This window comes from Balaenoptera musculus, chromosome 20 (assembly GCF_009873245.2).
Source record: "Balaenoptera musculus isolate JJ_BM4_2016_0621 chromosome 20, mBalMus1.pri.v3, whole genome shotgun sequence".
Lineage (NCBI taxonomy): Eukaryota > Metazoa > Chordata > Mammalia > Artiodactyla > Balaenopteridae > Balaenoptera > Balaenoptera musculus.
Genome location: NC_045804.1, coordinates 35,295,024 through 35,308,470, shown reverse-complemented (window position 1 = coordinate 35,308,470; position 13,447 = coordinate 35,295,024). Strand labels below are relative to the sequence as shown.

At 41.5% G+C, this 13,447-nt stretch overlaps 3 protein-coding genes across 6 annotated transcripts in view; 1 reads left to right on the top strand and 2 right to left on the bottom strand.

The window, feature by feature from the left end:
* VMP1 (vacuole membrane protein 1) overlaps positions 1 to 1,443 on the bottom strand; it is a 126,224-nt gene extending 124,781 nt beyond the window's left edge. Inside the window, exon 1 of one of the 3 annotated variants that reach the window (XM_036835306.1) lies at positions 1,238 to 1,443. The gene's annotated coding sequence lies outside the window, so the exon portion shown is untranslated. The remainder of the gene's footprint in view (positions 1 to 1,237) is intronic. The other 2 variants (XM_036835307.1, XM_036835305.1) reach the window with 2 other exon arrangements.
* Positions 1,444 to 1,527: 84 nt separating this feature from the next.
* PTRH2 (peptidyl-tRNA hydrolase 2) lies at positions 1,528 to 12,265 on the top strand. The gene is made up of 2 exons (XM_036835309.1): positions 1,528 to 1,649; positions 11,636 to 12,265. Exon 2 carries the CDS (start codon positions 11,636 to 11,638, stop codon positions 12,173 to 12,175), a length of 540 nt encoding a protein of 179 aa, XP_036691204.1. The 5' UTR covers positions 1,528 to 1,649; the 3' UTR covers positions 12,176 to 12,265.
* CLTC (clathrin heavy chain) overlaps positions 12,187 to 13,447 on the bottom strand; it is a 64,969-nt gene continuing 63,708 nt past the window's right edge. For both annotated transcript variants that reach the window (XM_036835298.1, XM_036835299.1), the window contains one exon: positions 12,187 to 12,352. In XM_036835298.1, the coding sequence (XP_036691193.1) occupies positions 12,318 to 12,352 (35 nt within the window). In that variant the 3' untranslated portion in view covers positions 12,187 to 12,317. The remainder of the gene's footprint in view (positions 12,353 to 13,447) is intronic.

Genomic DNA, 13,447 nt, shown 5'->3' with positions numbered 1-13,447 from the left:
GCGAATCAAGGAATTAAACTATATTATCAAGTAGGATATATTCCTCAAAGGGGAAAAAAATGCTCCAGTGTTTTAAAATAATATAAGCAAATAAGTAAAATATAAAAGATTTCTACTGTAGAGTCATTTCACACCTACACAAATTGGCCACATTTGTCTGGATACCACCACCTCTTCCAAAGGTCAATAAAAAAATAATCTGTAATGCATAAAATGTTGCCTAGTAAATAATAGTTTCTTACTATCATCATTTATGCTAAGAATACACAACTAAAATCAGGGCTGATGATAATACAATTAATAGGTAGTAGCAGAACATTAAATTCTCTATCATTACAACATTAGAAATACTTGTCTGAACTTCTCAAAAGGATCAGTGCAATCCGTCTACAGAATTTCTGACAAGCTCCAAACAAGAATTGAAAGACATTAAAGTTAGGAAAAGGAGCTATGTTGTCAAGACAGGTAAACAGTGCCAGAGCCTATATGAGAGTTTTGCATGAATTTGCAGGAAAACAAAAGACAACAGTGCAAAATTTACTGGAGGTCACAAATAATCTTAAGCAGCGTGACACAGGGTCACATATGGCTTACTGAAAGTTCAGAGGTTAAACTAACCTTCATGTTTTATTGCAAATACCTCCACTGTGAAGAAATACATGGGGTCAGGGATTTGGAAAAGGCAGAGAACGCTATTCTTCATGAAAGTAGTGGGAAATAACGTGAAGGTCCTCTGCAAGAGATCTACGGAGGGAAGGCCCCACTCCCTTGGCCACCAACGCTTTAGAAGGCACTTGCACGTCTGAATTTTGTTTAGAAATGGATACAAAATAGAATCATGTGCTAGTGGTTGGCGGGGGGCGGGGGGCGGGGGGCAAGAAACCAACTGACAAATGCTGAGAAACAGCTTGGTCATCAGCAGGGAAGACCTTACTCGTTTACTCTAAGGTCCTAGACACCCGGAGAGGAAGAGGAGATGGGTACTCTACAGGAGCTCAGAACGGCTTCCAAGTTCGCCGCGATGAGAGGGAATGGTTGGGAGTCCAGTACGGCTGGCCAACCACGGGGAGGTGCCCCAAATAATCTACTGCCAGACTGAGACAGAATCAGCAGCGCTCTAAAGCACTGCTTTAAGTCGAAATCACGGTGCCCTAGATCTGCACCGTCTAAGTGCAGAAGAAGCTAAGCTCTGAGGATAGCCTCAGGCGTCCGTCCCCAATTCCCCGCTCTCGCTTACCTACCCGCTCTGACTCCGGCTTCTCCGGATCTCCGGGTCTCGGATCCTGGAAGCGGCTCGCGACTGACTCTCTCACCCGCCGCAGGGCTCCGGCCAACCGGGACTAGCTCACGTCACTTCCGGTCCGTTTCCCCTCCGGGAGACCGCCTCCAGAAGAAACGTTCCCCCCTCCTTTCGGCCACCTCAGCTGATACTCGCGGGATTTCAGTTCGAGTCTGGGTTAGGGAATTGTGGGCGGGGCAAGAGGAAGAATGACTGTTCTCTTCGCGGTTCTTGATCCGGAACTTGTTGTCAAGGAACCCCGGAAGGGGTAAATCGCACGAGGGAAGCGTGTTCGCTACCCAGAAGTGAAGAACGCAAAGCCGCGAGTGAGGCGGAGGAGAGGTATTCTAGGCAGGTCATCCTCTCACAGGTAGGGGGATGTTCTTCATTCTGTCTCCAATTGGAATGTTTCTTCCGATATAATTCTATAACCACCCCCTCACCCTTTCATCTTCTCCTTCGTAAACTGTCTTCCGCCCAGTGGCCGCCGGAGCCACTGTTCCGGTTCGGCCAGTCGTCTTTTGGAAGAAAGGACCAAGCTGCTGGGGAGGGGAAGGACCCAGAATTTCTAGTTCCCAGGCAACGCCTCCATTGAGGCAGCATTGATGGATTCGCTCCGAATGTGAGAAAATACCGAGCAGGCCTCACACTCTGCTGAGTATTTATTGAGTACCCACAGCATAACAAGTTGTTGAGTCCTACGAGGAAAGAAAAGCCCTCTAAGAATATGATGGAAAAATTGCCTCCCTGTGTCACAGACATAATGTCTAAAGGAGTATTTAATCCTTTAACAATCCCAGGCACTGTACTAGACGTTCAGAATTATGCTCTACAGTGGTTATGTGTTATTGTTACAGCGGCTCTGGAAAGTAAATAATTAAGACTGACTGGGGGGTGGTAAAGACTTAAAAGACAGTTTGGTTTGAACTACACCTTCATGGGTGAAGAGGATTTTTTGTGTGTTTAAGTGGAGAAAATTATTTCAGGGAGAGATTGCTGCTTGAAAATACCTAGTCATTTGGTGTGGCTGAATAGTACACTGTGTAGCAGGAGAGGAGGATAAAGTAGGTTGAAACCAAATTGTGTAGTTCTTTGAATTCCTGCGAAGGGGTTTATGTTTTATTGTTACACTACCGAACTTGGGTCCACTCACCCAACGGGTAGCAAAGGGGTACCCAAAGGGTACTGACCCCAGGTTGTGGTGAAAGAAAGCACAGTCTTTATTGCAGGGCCCCAAGCAAGGGAGTGGGAAACAAGCCTCAAATCCACTCCAGCTTGGTGTTTGAGTTAGGGTTTTTTTAAAGGGGAAGAACAAAGAGTCTGGAATTAATCATCTTGTAACATTTCTGTGACTTTCCTTAATTGTAGTTTCAGGAGTCAGGATGTCTCTGGTTTATGATTCTCTGGCCAGGTGGTCTATGGCTCGAGGTCTGTTAGCTCATCTTGCCCTGGAGAAACAACCTGAGTGGTAGATGATATCTACAACAGCAGTTTTAGTGTATTGACAGTGTTATTGACAACAACAATTTCAGTCATCAACTCTGGTTGGTTAGTATTCAGTTAGTGCAGGGTTGAGGTCACAGCGGACAAGAAAGGAGATAAAGTTTTGGATAGAGAGATTCGGTAAACTCGGTAAGGGACTCAGTTTTAGGGGGACTTGGTTTCCTTATTCCTTAGGCTTTTATCCAGTGATTTTCTAGCAGAGAAATTACAGGATCAGATTTGTGCTTTAGAAGTACAATTAATTATAATGGCAGATGGACTAGGATGAACTAGGGCACAAGTGAACCAAATATGGAAAGATTACAGGAAGTTTGAGAGGGAAGGGAAGATGCTGAGTTCAGTGTAGGACACAGTTTAGACCACTTCATAGACATCCAAGTGGTGAAATCTAGCAGAAGCTGGAAGTTCAAGTGTGGCGCCCAGGAGACGCTCTAGGAATCCTCAGCATTTGTTGATTCAGGAATGAGTGAGATTCTTCATCTCACAAACTATTTATTGTCTGTCTCCTCCTACTACATTGTTCAGTGCACTTCTCCAGGGTCCAGAAATGTGCACAATAGGCCCTCAGTAAATATTGATTGATTAATTGATTGATTGAATGGAAAGAGAGTATATAAACCAGCACCGTCCAATAGAACTTTCTGCAGTCATGGAAATGTTCCGTATCTCGCTAACTCATAGAGTGGCACCTAGCCACTTTTAAGTTGTTGAGCTATTGAGCACTTGAAATATGGTTAAATGTAACTGAAGAACTGAATTTTCATTTAGTTTTAATTTAAGTTTAAATGACTACGTTTGGCTAATGGTTGCTGTATAGGACAACGTAGGTACAGACTGAAAAGAGGGCCAAATGTGTAAGCTTGGGTAATACATACATCAGGGGCCAACAGAGGACATATAGCCAGAAAAAGAGACTGGAAAAAAGGTATCAGAAAGATAGGATGATAATAGGGTGAACTTTGGGTTAAAGAATTCAAGGGAAGAAAGCTTAAAGAAAAGTTATCAGTGAGTGGTGCAGAAAACTCAAGATGAGGCCTAAAAAGAGGCAACTGCATTTGGCAATTAGCTAGTGTCTGATTCCTTAGCAGTTTCAGTCGAGTGGGGAAGGGAGACAGGTAACTGAAGAAGTTTAGAGATGAAGGGAAGAGGAAAAGTGAGGCAGTGGTTTAAGGGTCAAAGAGGAAGGATTTTTAGGTTGGAAAAGGCCAAGGGGCAATAGCCAGTGGAACAGGATAAATGGGGGTAGCATGCTTCAGAAGGTAATGGAATCACAAGCATTGGTGAAAGAGGTTTAATCTGGCTGAGAAATTAGAAGGCACCAAGAGGAGGGTTTTATAGGACATGTTCGTTTGGCAGTGCCGTCATTGCCCGGGATTGTCTATGAGACTACGGTAGTTATTTTTACCTTAGTCTCAAGCAGTGGGTTTATTGATATATGTCTATAATAGATATGCAGAAAAGGGGACAGGCTGAAACACTTTTTTTTTTTTTTTTTAATTTATTTTATTTATTTATTTATTTTTGGCTGTGTTGGGTCTTCGTTGCTGCATGCGGGCTTTCTCTGGTTGCGGCGAGTGGGGGCTACTCTTCCTTGCAGTGCGCGGGCTTCTCATTGCAGTGGCCTCTCTTGCCATGGAGCACGGGCTCTAGGCACACGGGCTTAAGTAGTTGTGGCACGCAGGCTCAGTAGTTGTGGCTCGTGGGCTCCAGAGTGCAGGCTCAGTAGTTGTGGCACATGGGCTTAATTGCTCCACGGCATGTGGGATCTTCCCGGGCCAGGGCTCGAACCTGTGTCTCCTGCATTGGCAGGCGGATTCCTAACCACTGTGCCACCAGGGAAGCCCTGAAACACTTTTTACAGGAGTTAGATGTTGATCTGCTCAGGCTGATAGGAGATTAGAACATCCTAAAGAATAGAGATGCTAGTGTTAATTTCAACATTTTAGAATTAAGAGACCTCATAAGATACGGGACAGAAGTGATAAACAAGCTTGGTTATTTCTGGAACTTTTTCTGCTTTCTGTTTATGATGACTCTTACTGGTATATCTGGTTTTAAATAAAGCTGAGAAAATGAGAAACTTTGCATCATGACCTTTTAGATGAGTATATTCAACAAATACTCTATGTGTAGTTCCTTTCTCCAGATAGTACCTGAGTCTGGTATGTGGGATATTTGGTTATTTTGCAACCTAGAAATTGGTGCAGAGAATCCTTCTAATTCTTGACATAGAAGTTTGTGTGCGTATATATGTATTTTTTTATATATATATATTTTTATATATATATAATTGAATATTTGTTCTATTTGTAGTCTGGTTGTTAGATTATCAGAGAGAAGTCCTGCTGATGTGTAAGCATCATGTAGTAACTAAATGATAGATGCATTGTGAGATAATGTGGGTTCTAATAAGAATTACATTTTATTTTCTTTTTTTGTGGCTGCAAAGGCATCTAGAGCCTTGAAGTGCCATGTCAGTACAGCCCTGTCACCATTTTAGGCACACCAGTGAAAGAGGACTGAAACTAGGTGCTGATGACTTAACCATTTATGACCCTCTGGTCATTCCTTGTCATTCTCCTTTTATCCCTAAATGCTTGTTTCCTCAGGGTTCTGTTTAGCCATTTCTTCCCTTGATATACTTGACCCAGTGGCCTTACCCACTTTCATCACTTCAGTAACCTCAGTTATATGTTAATTTCTTTTAAATATGTATTTCTAGCCTAAGCTTATCTTCTGACCTCTTAAATGATATATCTTTTTTTTTTTTTTCCTGGACATCTCAACCGGGGTGTCTTTTGGTCAAACCAGACGTAATATGTCTAAAACTGATTTTAGTATCTTTTACTTTCAAACCTTCTCTTTCACCAGAATCCCTTCATCAGTAAATAGTATACTTCCAATCTCCATTTGTTCAAATCTAGGTGTCATTCTAAACTTCTCCATTTCTTTTATCATCAGACTTCCAGTGAGTCACCAAATCATACAGGTGTGCCTCAGCCACTTCTTTCCTTTCCCACTGTCACTCCTCTTCTCTGACTGTCATCTCATCTAGACTACTGGGAAAGGCAACAGAGTAGTGTTAAGAACACAGGCTCTGGAGTCAGGCTACCATTTACTAGCTTTCTGAACTTGGGTGAGCTACTTATATTCTCTGTACCCCAATTTTCACATCTGAAAAAATGCAGATAATAATTCTGTATTTACCTTAAAGGACTGTTGGGAACATTGAAGGAGACAATTCATGTAGAGTGTCAATACCTAATATATACCTAATATAAAACCTAATTTAGCAATTATTAACTGTTACTATTATTACATTATAGCAGTCTCCTGATCAATCCCCTGTATCTGTTCTTACCAGCTTCTAATTCATTCTTTATACTGAAGTCCCAGGTGATCTTTTAGAAAACAAAAATCATTTCCCTGCAGCAGCTTCTCATTGTCCTTAGGGTAAATTCCAAACCATCTAACATGGCTTACAAGGCCTTCTGTGATCTGCCCTTCTTTCTCACTTCGTTCTCTGCAGCTCTTTCTCTCCATCTTCCAGCAGTCTGGACTGCTTTCAGGTCATTTGACATATTGTATTTCTCTCCTCTGGCCTGCCCACTTGGTGTTCTTTCTGCCTGAAATGATCTTCCCTCCTCCTATCTTCTTACTGATCCTTTGTTGCATTTTAAATATTTCTTCAACGAGGCCTTCCCTGACCTCCTACACTGAGCTAAAGCACTTTATGTACTCCCCAACACCTTTTTTAAAAAAAATATTTATTTATGTATGTATGTATTTATTTATGGCTGTGTCAGGTCTTAGTTGCGGCACGTGGGATCTTCGTTGCAGTGCGCAGGTTCTTCATTCCGGCGCACGGGCTCCTCTGTAGTTGTTATGCACGGGCTCTCTAGTTGTGGCACGTGGGCTCAGTAGTTGCAGCTTGCAGGCTCTCTAGTTATAGCATGTGGGCTCCAGAGCACATAAGCTCTGTAGTTGCGGCACGTGGGCTCAGTAGTTGCAGCACGCAGGCTTAGTTGCCCCGCGGCATGTGGGATCTTAGTTCCCCAACCAGGTATCGAACCTGTGTCCCCTGCATTAGAAGGCAGACTCTTCTTTTTTTTTTTTTTTGGCTGCGTTGGGTCTTCGTTGCTGCATGCCAGCTTTCTCTAGTTGCGGTGAGCAGGGGCTTCTCTCTGTTGTGGAGCACAGGCTCTAGGTGCATGGGCTTCAGTGGTTGTGGTGTGTGGGCTTAGTAGTTGTGGCTCAAGGGCTCTAGAGCACAGGCTCAGTAGTTGTGGCATACAGGTTTAGTTGCTCCGTGGCATGTAGGATCTTCCCAGACCAGGGATCGAACCTGTGTCCCCTGCATTGGCAGGCAGATTCTTAACCACTGCACCACCAGGGAGGTCCTGGAAGGCAGATTCTTAACCACTGGACCACCAGGGAAGTCCTCCCTAATGCCTTTTCATAACATTTACCAGCCATGTAATTATTTGTCTTCTCCTCCACTCATCTGTGAACTGGCAGTGGCCTGTATTGTTCACCGTATTCCTAGTCTAACAAAGTATGTGTCTGGTACATAGGAAGTCAGCAAACGTTTGGGTTTTTTTTAACTTCTCTTTGCCTCAGTTTCCTCATTTTCAAGGTATAGAATTAATGCTAACTTCTTACAGTTATGTGGATCAAATGACACAATACATTCAAAGTACCATTGAAGCTTTGAGCTATGACAACATGAAGTTTTCTTAAAATAAAATGAAAGAAATTCAAAATTAGGACTGAGTCATCTCTAAACCACTACCAGAACATAAGCTCCATGACAGAAGGGACTTTTTCTCCTTTGTGTGCTCTTGTATTCCCCCAGATCCTAGAGCAGAACCAGTTAATATTTGTGGGAGGAAGGAGGCAATATATCATAAAAATAAAATAATTAAGAAAGCAGATGAGCTTAATGACACACTTCTGACTATAATTCAGATAACCTATTTCTGTGGCTACATTCGGGACTTTACATCACGTTATAATGTTCCATTTCCAAACTCAAAACCCCAGACACCTCTCTCTAACCACAGCCATCTGCCTTTCCAGCTTACTTCCATCATACCTTTTCTTAATAGCATGTGCATATCCTCTGTCACCTTCCTGTCCTTAAATCATTTTCTAAGAATGTGGATTTCATGGCTTATCATTTCAAACATTCTTGGCCCTCACCCTAAATTCCCTTATGCCCTTGTGTCTTGGTGCTTACTCTTAGTAGAATTCAAACTTGGATAAATCCAACTATCTGTCGTAGATGGGGAGGATGAAGGAAGAATATAGGTGCAGCAGATTTAGTTTATATGTTTGGAGGCAGTGATTATGTGGTTTTAGTCTTCTGGCTTCTATTTTCTCTGTGAAGTATGAAGTCATCTCTTCTATATTTTTACCTATACTCAGGCTGCTAAGTACTGCTGGAGAAGATTATAACTGGTAGGTATGGTACCGTTATAAAATCATTACTAATCCTAACCATGTTTTCAATGTTCCTCTGCAATCCTGCTGTGTTTTGCTGTAACTTTTATTTCAGTCTTCCTCTTCTCAACTCCAGCTTGACTTTTGTACAAAATAACTCCCTCCAAGGAACAATTTCCTGCTTCCAAATCCACAGCCCTACCTGCATCTAAACCTGTCACATTGGGAAAGGTGTCCCTTCTTTCCAAGACCAAATCTCTTCACAGGAACTTAGGTGCCTCCCACCTACTGCTTTGTATTAATTATTCTTTCCCTATCTTGAGCATCTACCTTCCTTTTCTCTGGGTCCATCCATTAACATTTAAATATGCTCAACATTTGTATATACTCATCTTTCCATCCTAAGAGGGAAAAAAAAAACCTTTCCTTTTTCTTCACAGCCCCTTGTATCTGTTGCTTTTTCTTTCTGCTTGCTTTCACTTTCTCTTTCTTGACCCCGCCTCAAACTAGCTTCTGCCCCACAACTACCCCACATTAGTTTTTTGCCAAAACTAATGGACAGACTGTCTCAGAGTGCTATCAACTTCTGGAAATATGTTCCTCACCACATTGTCCTGGTATTCCTGCCTCTGTATCTGTAAAAGTTGGCCATTTAAGAAGGCAGCTCCAGGGACTTCCCTGGTGGCGCAGTGGTTAAGAATCCGCCTGCCAATGCAGGGGACACAGGTTCGAGCCCTGGTCTGGGAAGATCCCACACGCCGCGGAGCACCTAAGCCCATGCACCACAGCTACTGAGCCTGCGTTCTAGAGCCCACGAGCCACAACTACTGAGCCCGCATGCTACGACTTCTGAAGCCCGCGCACCTAGAGCCCATGCTCTGCAACATAGAGAAGCCACCGCAATGAGAAACCCATGCACCACAATGAAGAGTAGCCCCCTGCTCGCGCAACTAGAGGAAGCCCGTGCGCAGCAACGAAGACCCAACCCAGCCAAAAATAAATAAATAAATTTAAAAAAAGAAAGAAGGAAAATAACAAGTGTTAGTGAGGATATGGAGAAATTGAACCATTTAAAAAAAAAAAAAAAGGTAGCTCCAGACAGGGTCCAACTAGAGAAGGAGATGCATGAACTACTATAAAATGCAGAGTTTTTTTGGTAGGTGTTTCAGAAAGTAACTGAATAGTAAAGGATTCTAATGGACTCCAAGGAAGTGGAGATAGAGGTTTTATAACATTAAGTAGCTATTTCAGGGAAATTAGCTTTGTTCTGGGGAGGGCAGGGTTTGAATTTGAGATTGCAAATGTGGGGATATTGGGTTGTTTCAATTTTTTATTAACTGTACGTTTGACTTAGAAAAGCAAGATACATAGTATAGCAGTGTAATGTGTTAAATTATATTTTTATAGTTTGGAGACAAAAGAATTCATAGTCATTTTCTTTTCCTTCAGATATTAAGTGTACTCCATCATTCTGTAACAATTACTGAAGGTCTGTTAGCCTGGTTTATCTCATAATCCTCCCAATCCTTCTTTGAGATCTGGAGACAGCCATGACTTATATGAAGATCTGTTTGCAAAGGCATTGGTTTTTTTGTTTCTGAATTAGAGACTTGAGTCATAAGGCACTAGAGAAGTGGCTCTCAACCCTACCAGGCCCAACACACAGTTTTTTTAAAATAAAGTCACTTGCAACGAATGTAAAATGGTATAGCCATTTTAGATAATAGTTTGGCAGGTCCTCAAAGTTAAAGAGTTGCTGTATGACCCAGCAGTTAGACTTCTAGGTATAAGGCCAAGACAAACGAAAACAAATGTCCACACAAAAACTTGTATTTATAGCAGCATTATTCATAATAGCCAAAAGGTAGAAACAACCAAGATGTTCATCAACTGATGAATAGATAAATAATATGTGGTACACCCATACAATGGAATATTATTCATCAGTAAAAAAGGAATGAAGTATTGATACATGCCACAGTGTGGATGAACCTTGAAAATATGCTGGATGATAGAAGCCTGAAACAAAAGGCCACATATTGTATGGTTTGATTTATATGAATGTCCAGAATAGGCAAATCCATAAAGACAAAGTAGATTAGTGGTTACCAGAGACCGGGGGAGGGAGAAATGGGAAGGGACTACTAATGGGTGTAGGGGTTTCTTTTCGGGGCAGTGAAAATGTGGAATTAGATAGTGGTGATGGTTGTACAACATTGTAGATACATTAAAAAACACTGAATTGTACACTAAAAAGGTGAATTTTATAGTATGTGAATTACATCTCAAAAAAGTTTTAAGATTCCCTATATTATTCTCATTTTAAAACATTTGATAACATTGCATACCTTGCCTACCATATAATTTCAAAAACATTAATATGTTCTAATTTTAACAAAAAAGAGAATAAAAAAAAAGAACTTTATGGTAAAATATGTATTTCCAGGACTGCCATCTATGCCACACAGATTATGCACTGTACAATTCCAAGGGCACCACTTGTAAGTTCTACAAACATGATGGCCCCATGTATTTCAATGTATAAATGCTTAGATACTGTTTATTCCACTAGAAGAAACTGATGACTGTTTGTGCCTATACACTGAAGCGTCATGAATCCAACAGCCTCAAATGTAGACTGATATAAGTGCTTTATTGATGATTCAAATACCATGAAGAGCTTTGCTGGGGTAATAGGAATTTCTAAAATAATAAGGATAAAGGATCATCTTCCTTTGATTTATATGATAGTTATACTACTGGTAAATTGAGTGTGTCAAAACTATGCAAAAAATACTTTGTGTTCGTATGCAAAATGAAATTGGGTTCTACTCTCAGACATTAATAGTTTTTCATCTACAGTAATGTCCAGTGGGACAAATCTTCACGTATAAGGCTTTTAGCATTCCATGCCAAGGTCTAGTAAATGTCAGCAGTGCACCTCACTCCAGGTCCGTTGTTGTGACACCCAGGAACTTCTCTGAGGGGTTGGTACCATCCCCATTAAGAACTAATGCAGTACGAAGACACAAGTAAATAAGCACTCACTATATTCCAGAAAGAGTGAGTTAATCTTGGTTTCTCTAGATCCTTTAGGCATCTTGGTAAAACAGAACATTTTCTTTCTCCACAAGACTTTGCAAAAATTGAGGAACGGAGCTTTGTTGTATCCAAGAAAGAGATGTACTCCTCACATTGAGATTCAAAATGACCTAAACTGCTTCACCTGTATTCTTGAACCTTTTCTAGTACACAGGGGAGAAAAAATAGTACATGCCTAAGATCCAAAACATATTTTGCCTTTTTTCTGGATGAATTAAAATACTGCTGCTTATATACTGTCAGGATGTTTTATCTGATAAGCCTGTAACTTTCCACTGCTAGATAGTGACAACTTTCTTTTCCTTTCAGATGCTCTCCAAACCCTTGGTTATGGAATATTTGACTAATCCTGGTGCACTCAGCGTGGCTGCCGGAGTTGCTTGTGGCATGTGCCTGGGCTGGGGACTCCGAGTACGCTTTGGAATGATCCCCAAGAGCTCGGTGAGCGAGACAGACACTGACACCAGAACAGAAGCAAGCATCTTAGGAGAGGGTGGGGAGTACAAAATGATTCTTGTGGTTCGAAATGACTTAAAGATGGGAAAAGGGAAAGTGGCTGCCCAGTGCTCTCATGCTGCTGTTTCTGCCTACAAGCAAATTCAAAGGAGAAACCCTGAATTACTCAAACAGTGGGAATACTGTGGCCAGCCCAAAGTGGTGGTCAGAGCTCCTGATGAAGAAACTCTAGTTGAATTATTGACCCATGCAAAAATGCTGGGACTGACTGTAAGTTTAATCCAAGATGCAGGACGTACTCAGATTGTACCAGGCTCTCGAACTGTTCTAGGAATTGGGCCAGGACCAGTAGACCTAATTGACAAGGTCACTGGTCACCTAAAACTTTACTAGGTGGAATATCGTATGATGATGGTCATCCCACCACCACAAGGGTTTGAAACTGTCAAATTCTAACAATAAAAGCTGAATTTCTTCCCCCAACTTCTTATGTATTCTTGAGATGAAAATCCGTTCCTGTGTTCTTCTATATCAATCATGTACTTGGCCTGGTTACACAGTTATCTTGGGCTGGAAAAAAAAAAAAAAAGTTTGGTTAATAAATAGTCCTGGTGGTTCAAGAGATGGGTGCTGAAACAAGAAATATTTAAGAGAGGCAAAGGTCACAATAAAATTGGATTATGAGGTGGGAAACAGCATTTCCTATGTGTGGTTCGGTCCCTTTGTGTGTTAATAGCTCTTCTATTACCCCCCTTGGAGGATCAGGGGTCAAGGGTACTACCATTAGGTGCAAACTGTAGTTTGTTTTTCCTGCCTTCAGTTTTTGGATGACTGCCTATCTTATTAATAGATCATGGGTTTAAAATCTAACTTTGTGGATTTGTCTTAAAGCTGAGGTTTTATAGCACTGATATAACCCACCCGTGCTGTGTTTCATGTTCATTCCCTGACCCACACTGGCTAAAGTTTCTCAGCAGCGGTCCTTCATCTCTTTAGTTCCCCCCCTTTCCTAACAATGAAGGCATTGAAACTTGCCAAGTGACTTATATAGACCTTGAAGGTGATAATGGGCCCACGTAAGAATTTATGGTGATTGTAAAGTGAATGTAGCTTATCCCAACATCCCACTATTTCTTTACGTAGAACTTAAGGAACTGGACAATTATTTAAGGGCACCTTATTTCCCTTTTGATCATTATACACTTAGCATGACATAATTCCAATAATTACTGTTATACCAGCTGCCCAGAATATGAAGGTTCCAGCTCCCAAGAGCCACATAGCTTCCTGATCTCTTTTTTGCAAAAAGCCATTTTCCTTGAAAGCCTTCTTTAGGGGGATCCTGACAGGATTTCTAAATTCAGTATATCCCTAAGAACTATGATGATGTCAGGGAGAATTTTGTTAACAAGCACATGTTAAGAGACGGCAGCTCTCCATGGTTAACTTCAGCAATTAGCATTAGTTAGCAGTTAACTTCAACATAAGCAGTAATATAGCACAACTGCAAGCTCTAAGGTCAGTGGAGTCTGGGCAGAACACTAAAGACTACTGCAGCCAGTCTTAAAGGTTCTATTTTGTCAGTTTTGTAGTTTACACTGGCATCTGACAGCGCAGAAGAAATTGCAACTGTGAAGGATGCCGCAATAGCAACTGTTTCTAAAT

Bases quoted from the DNA above. Each gene is read 5' to 3' on its own strand.
- PTRH2 (XM_036835309.1), top strand. From the start codon at position 11,636: ATGCTCTCCAAACCCTTGGTTATGGAATATTTGACTAATCCTGGTGCA.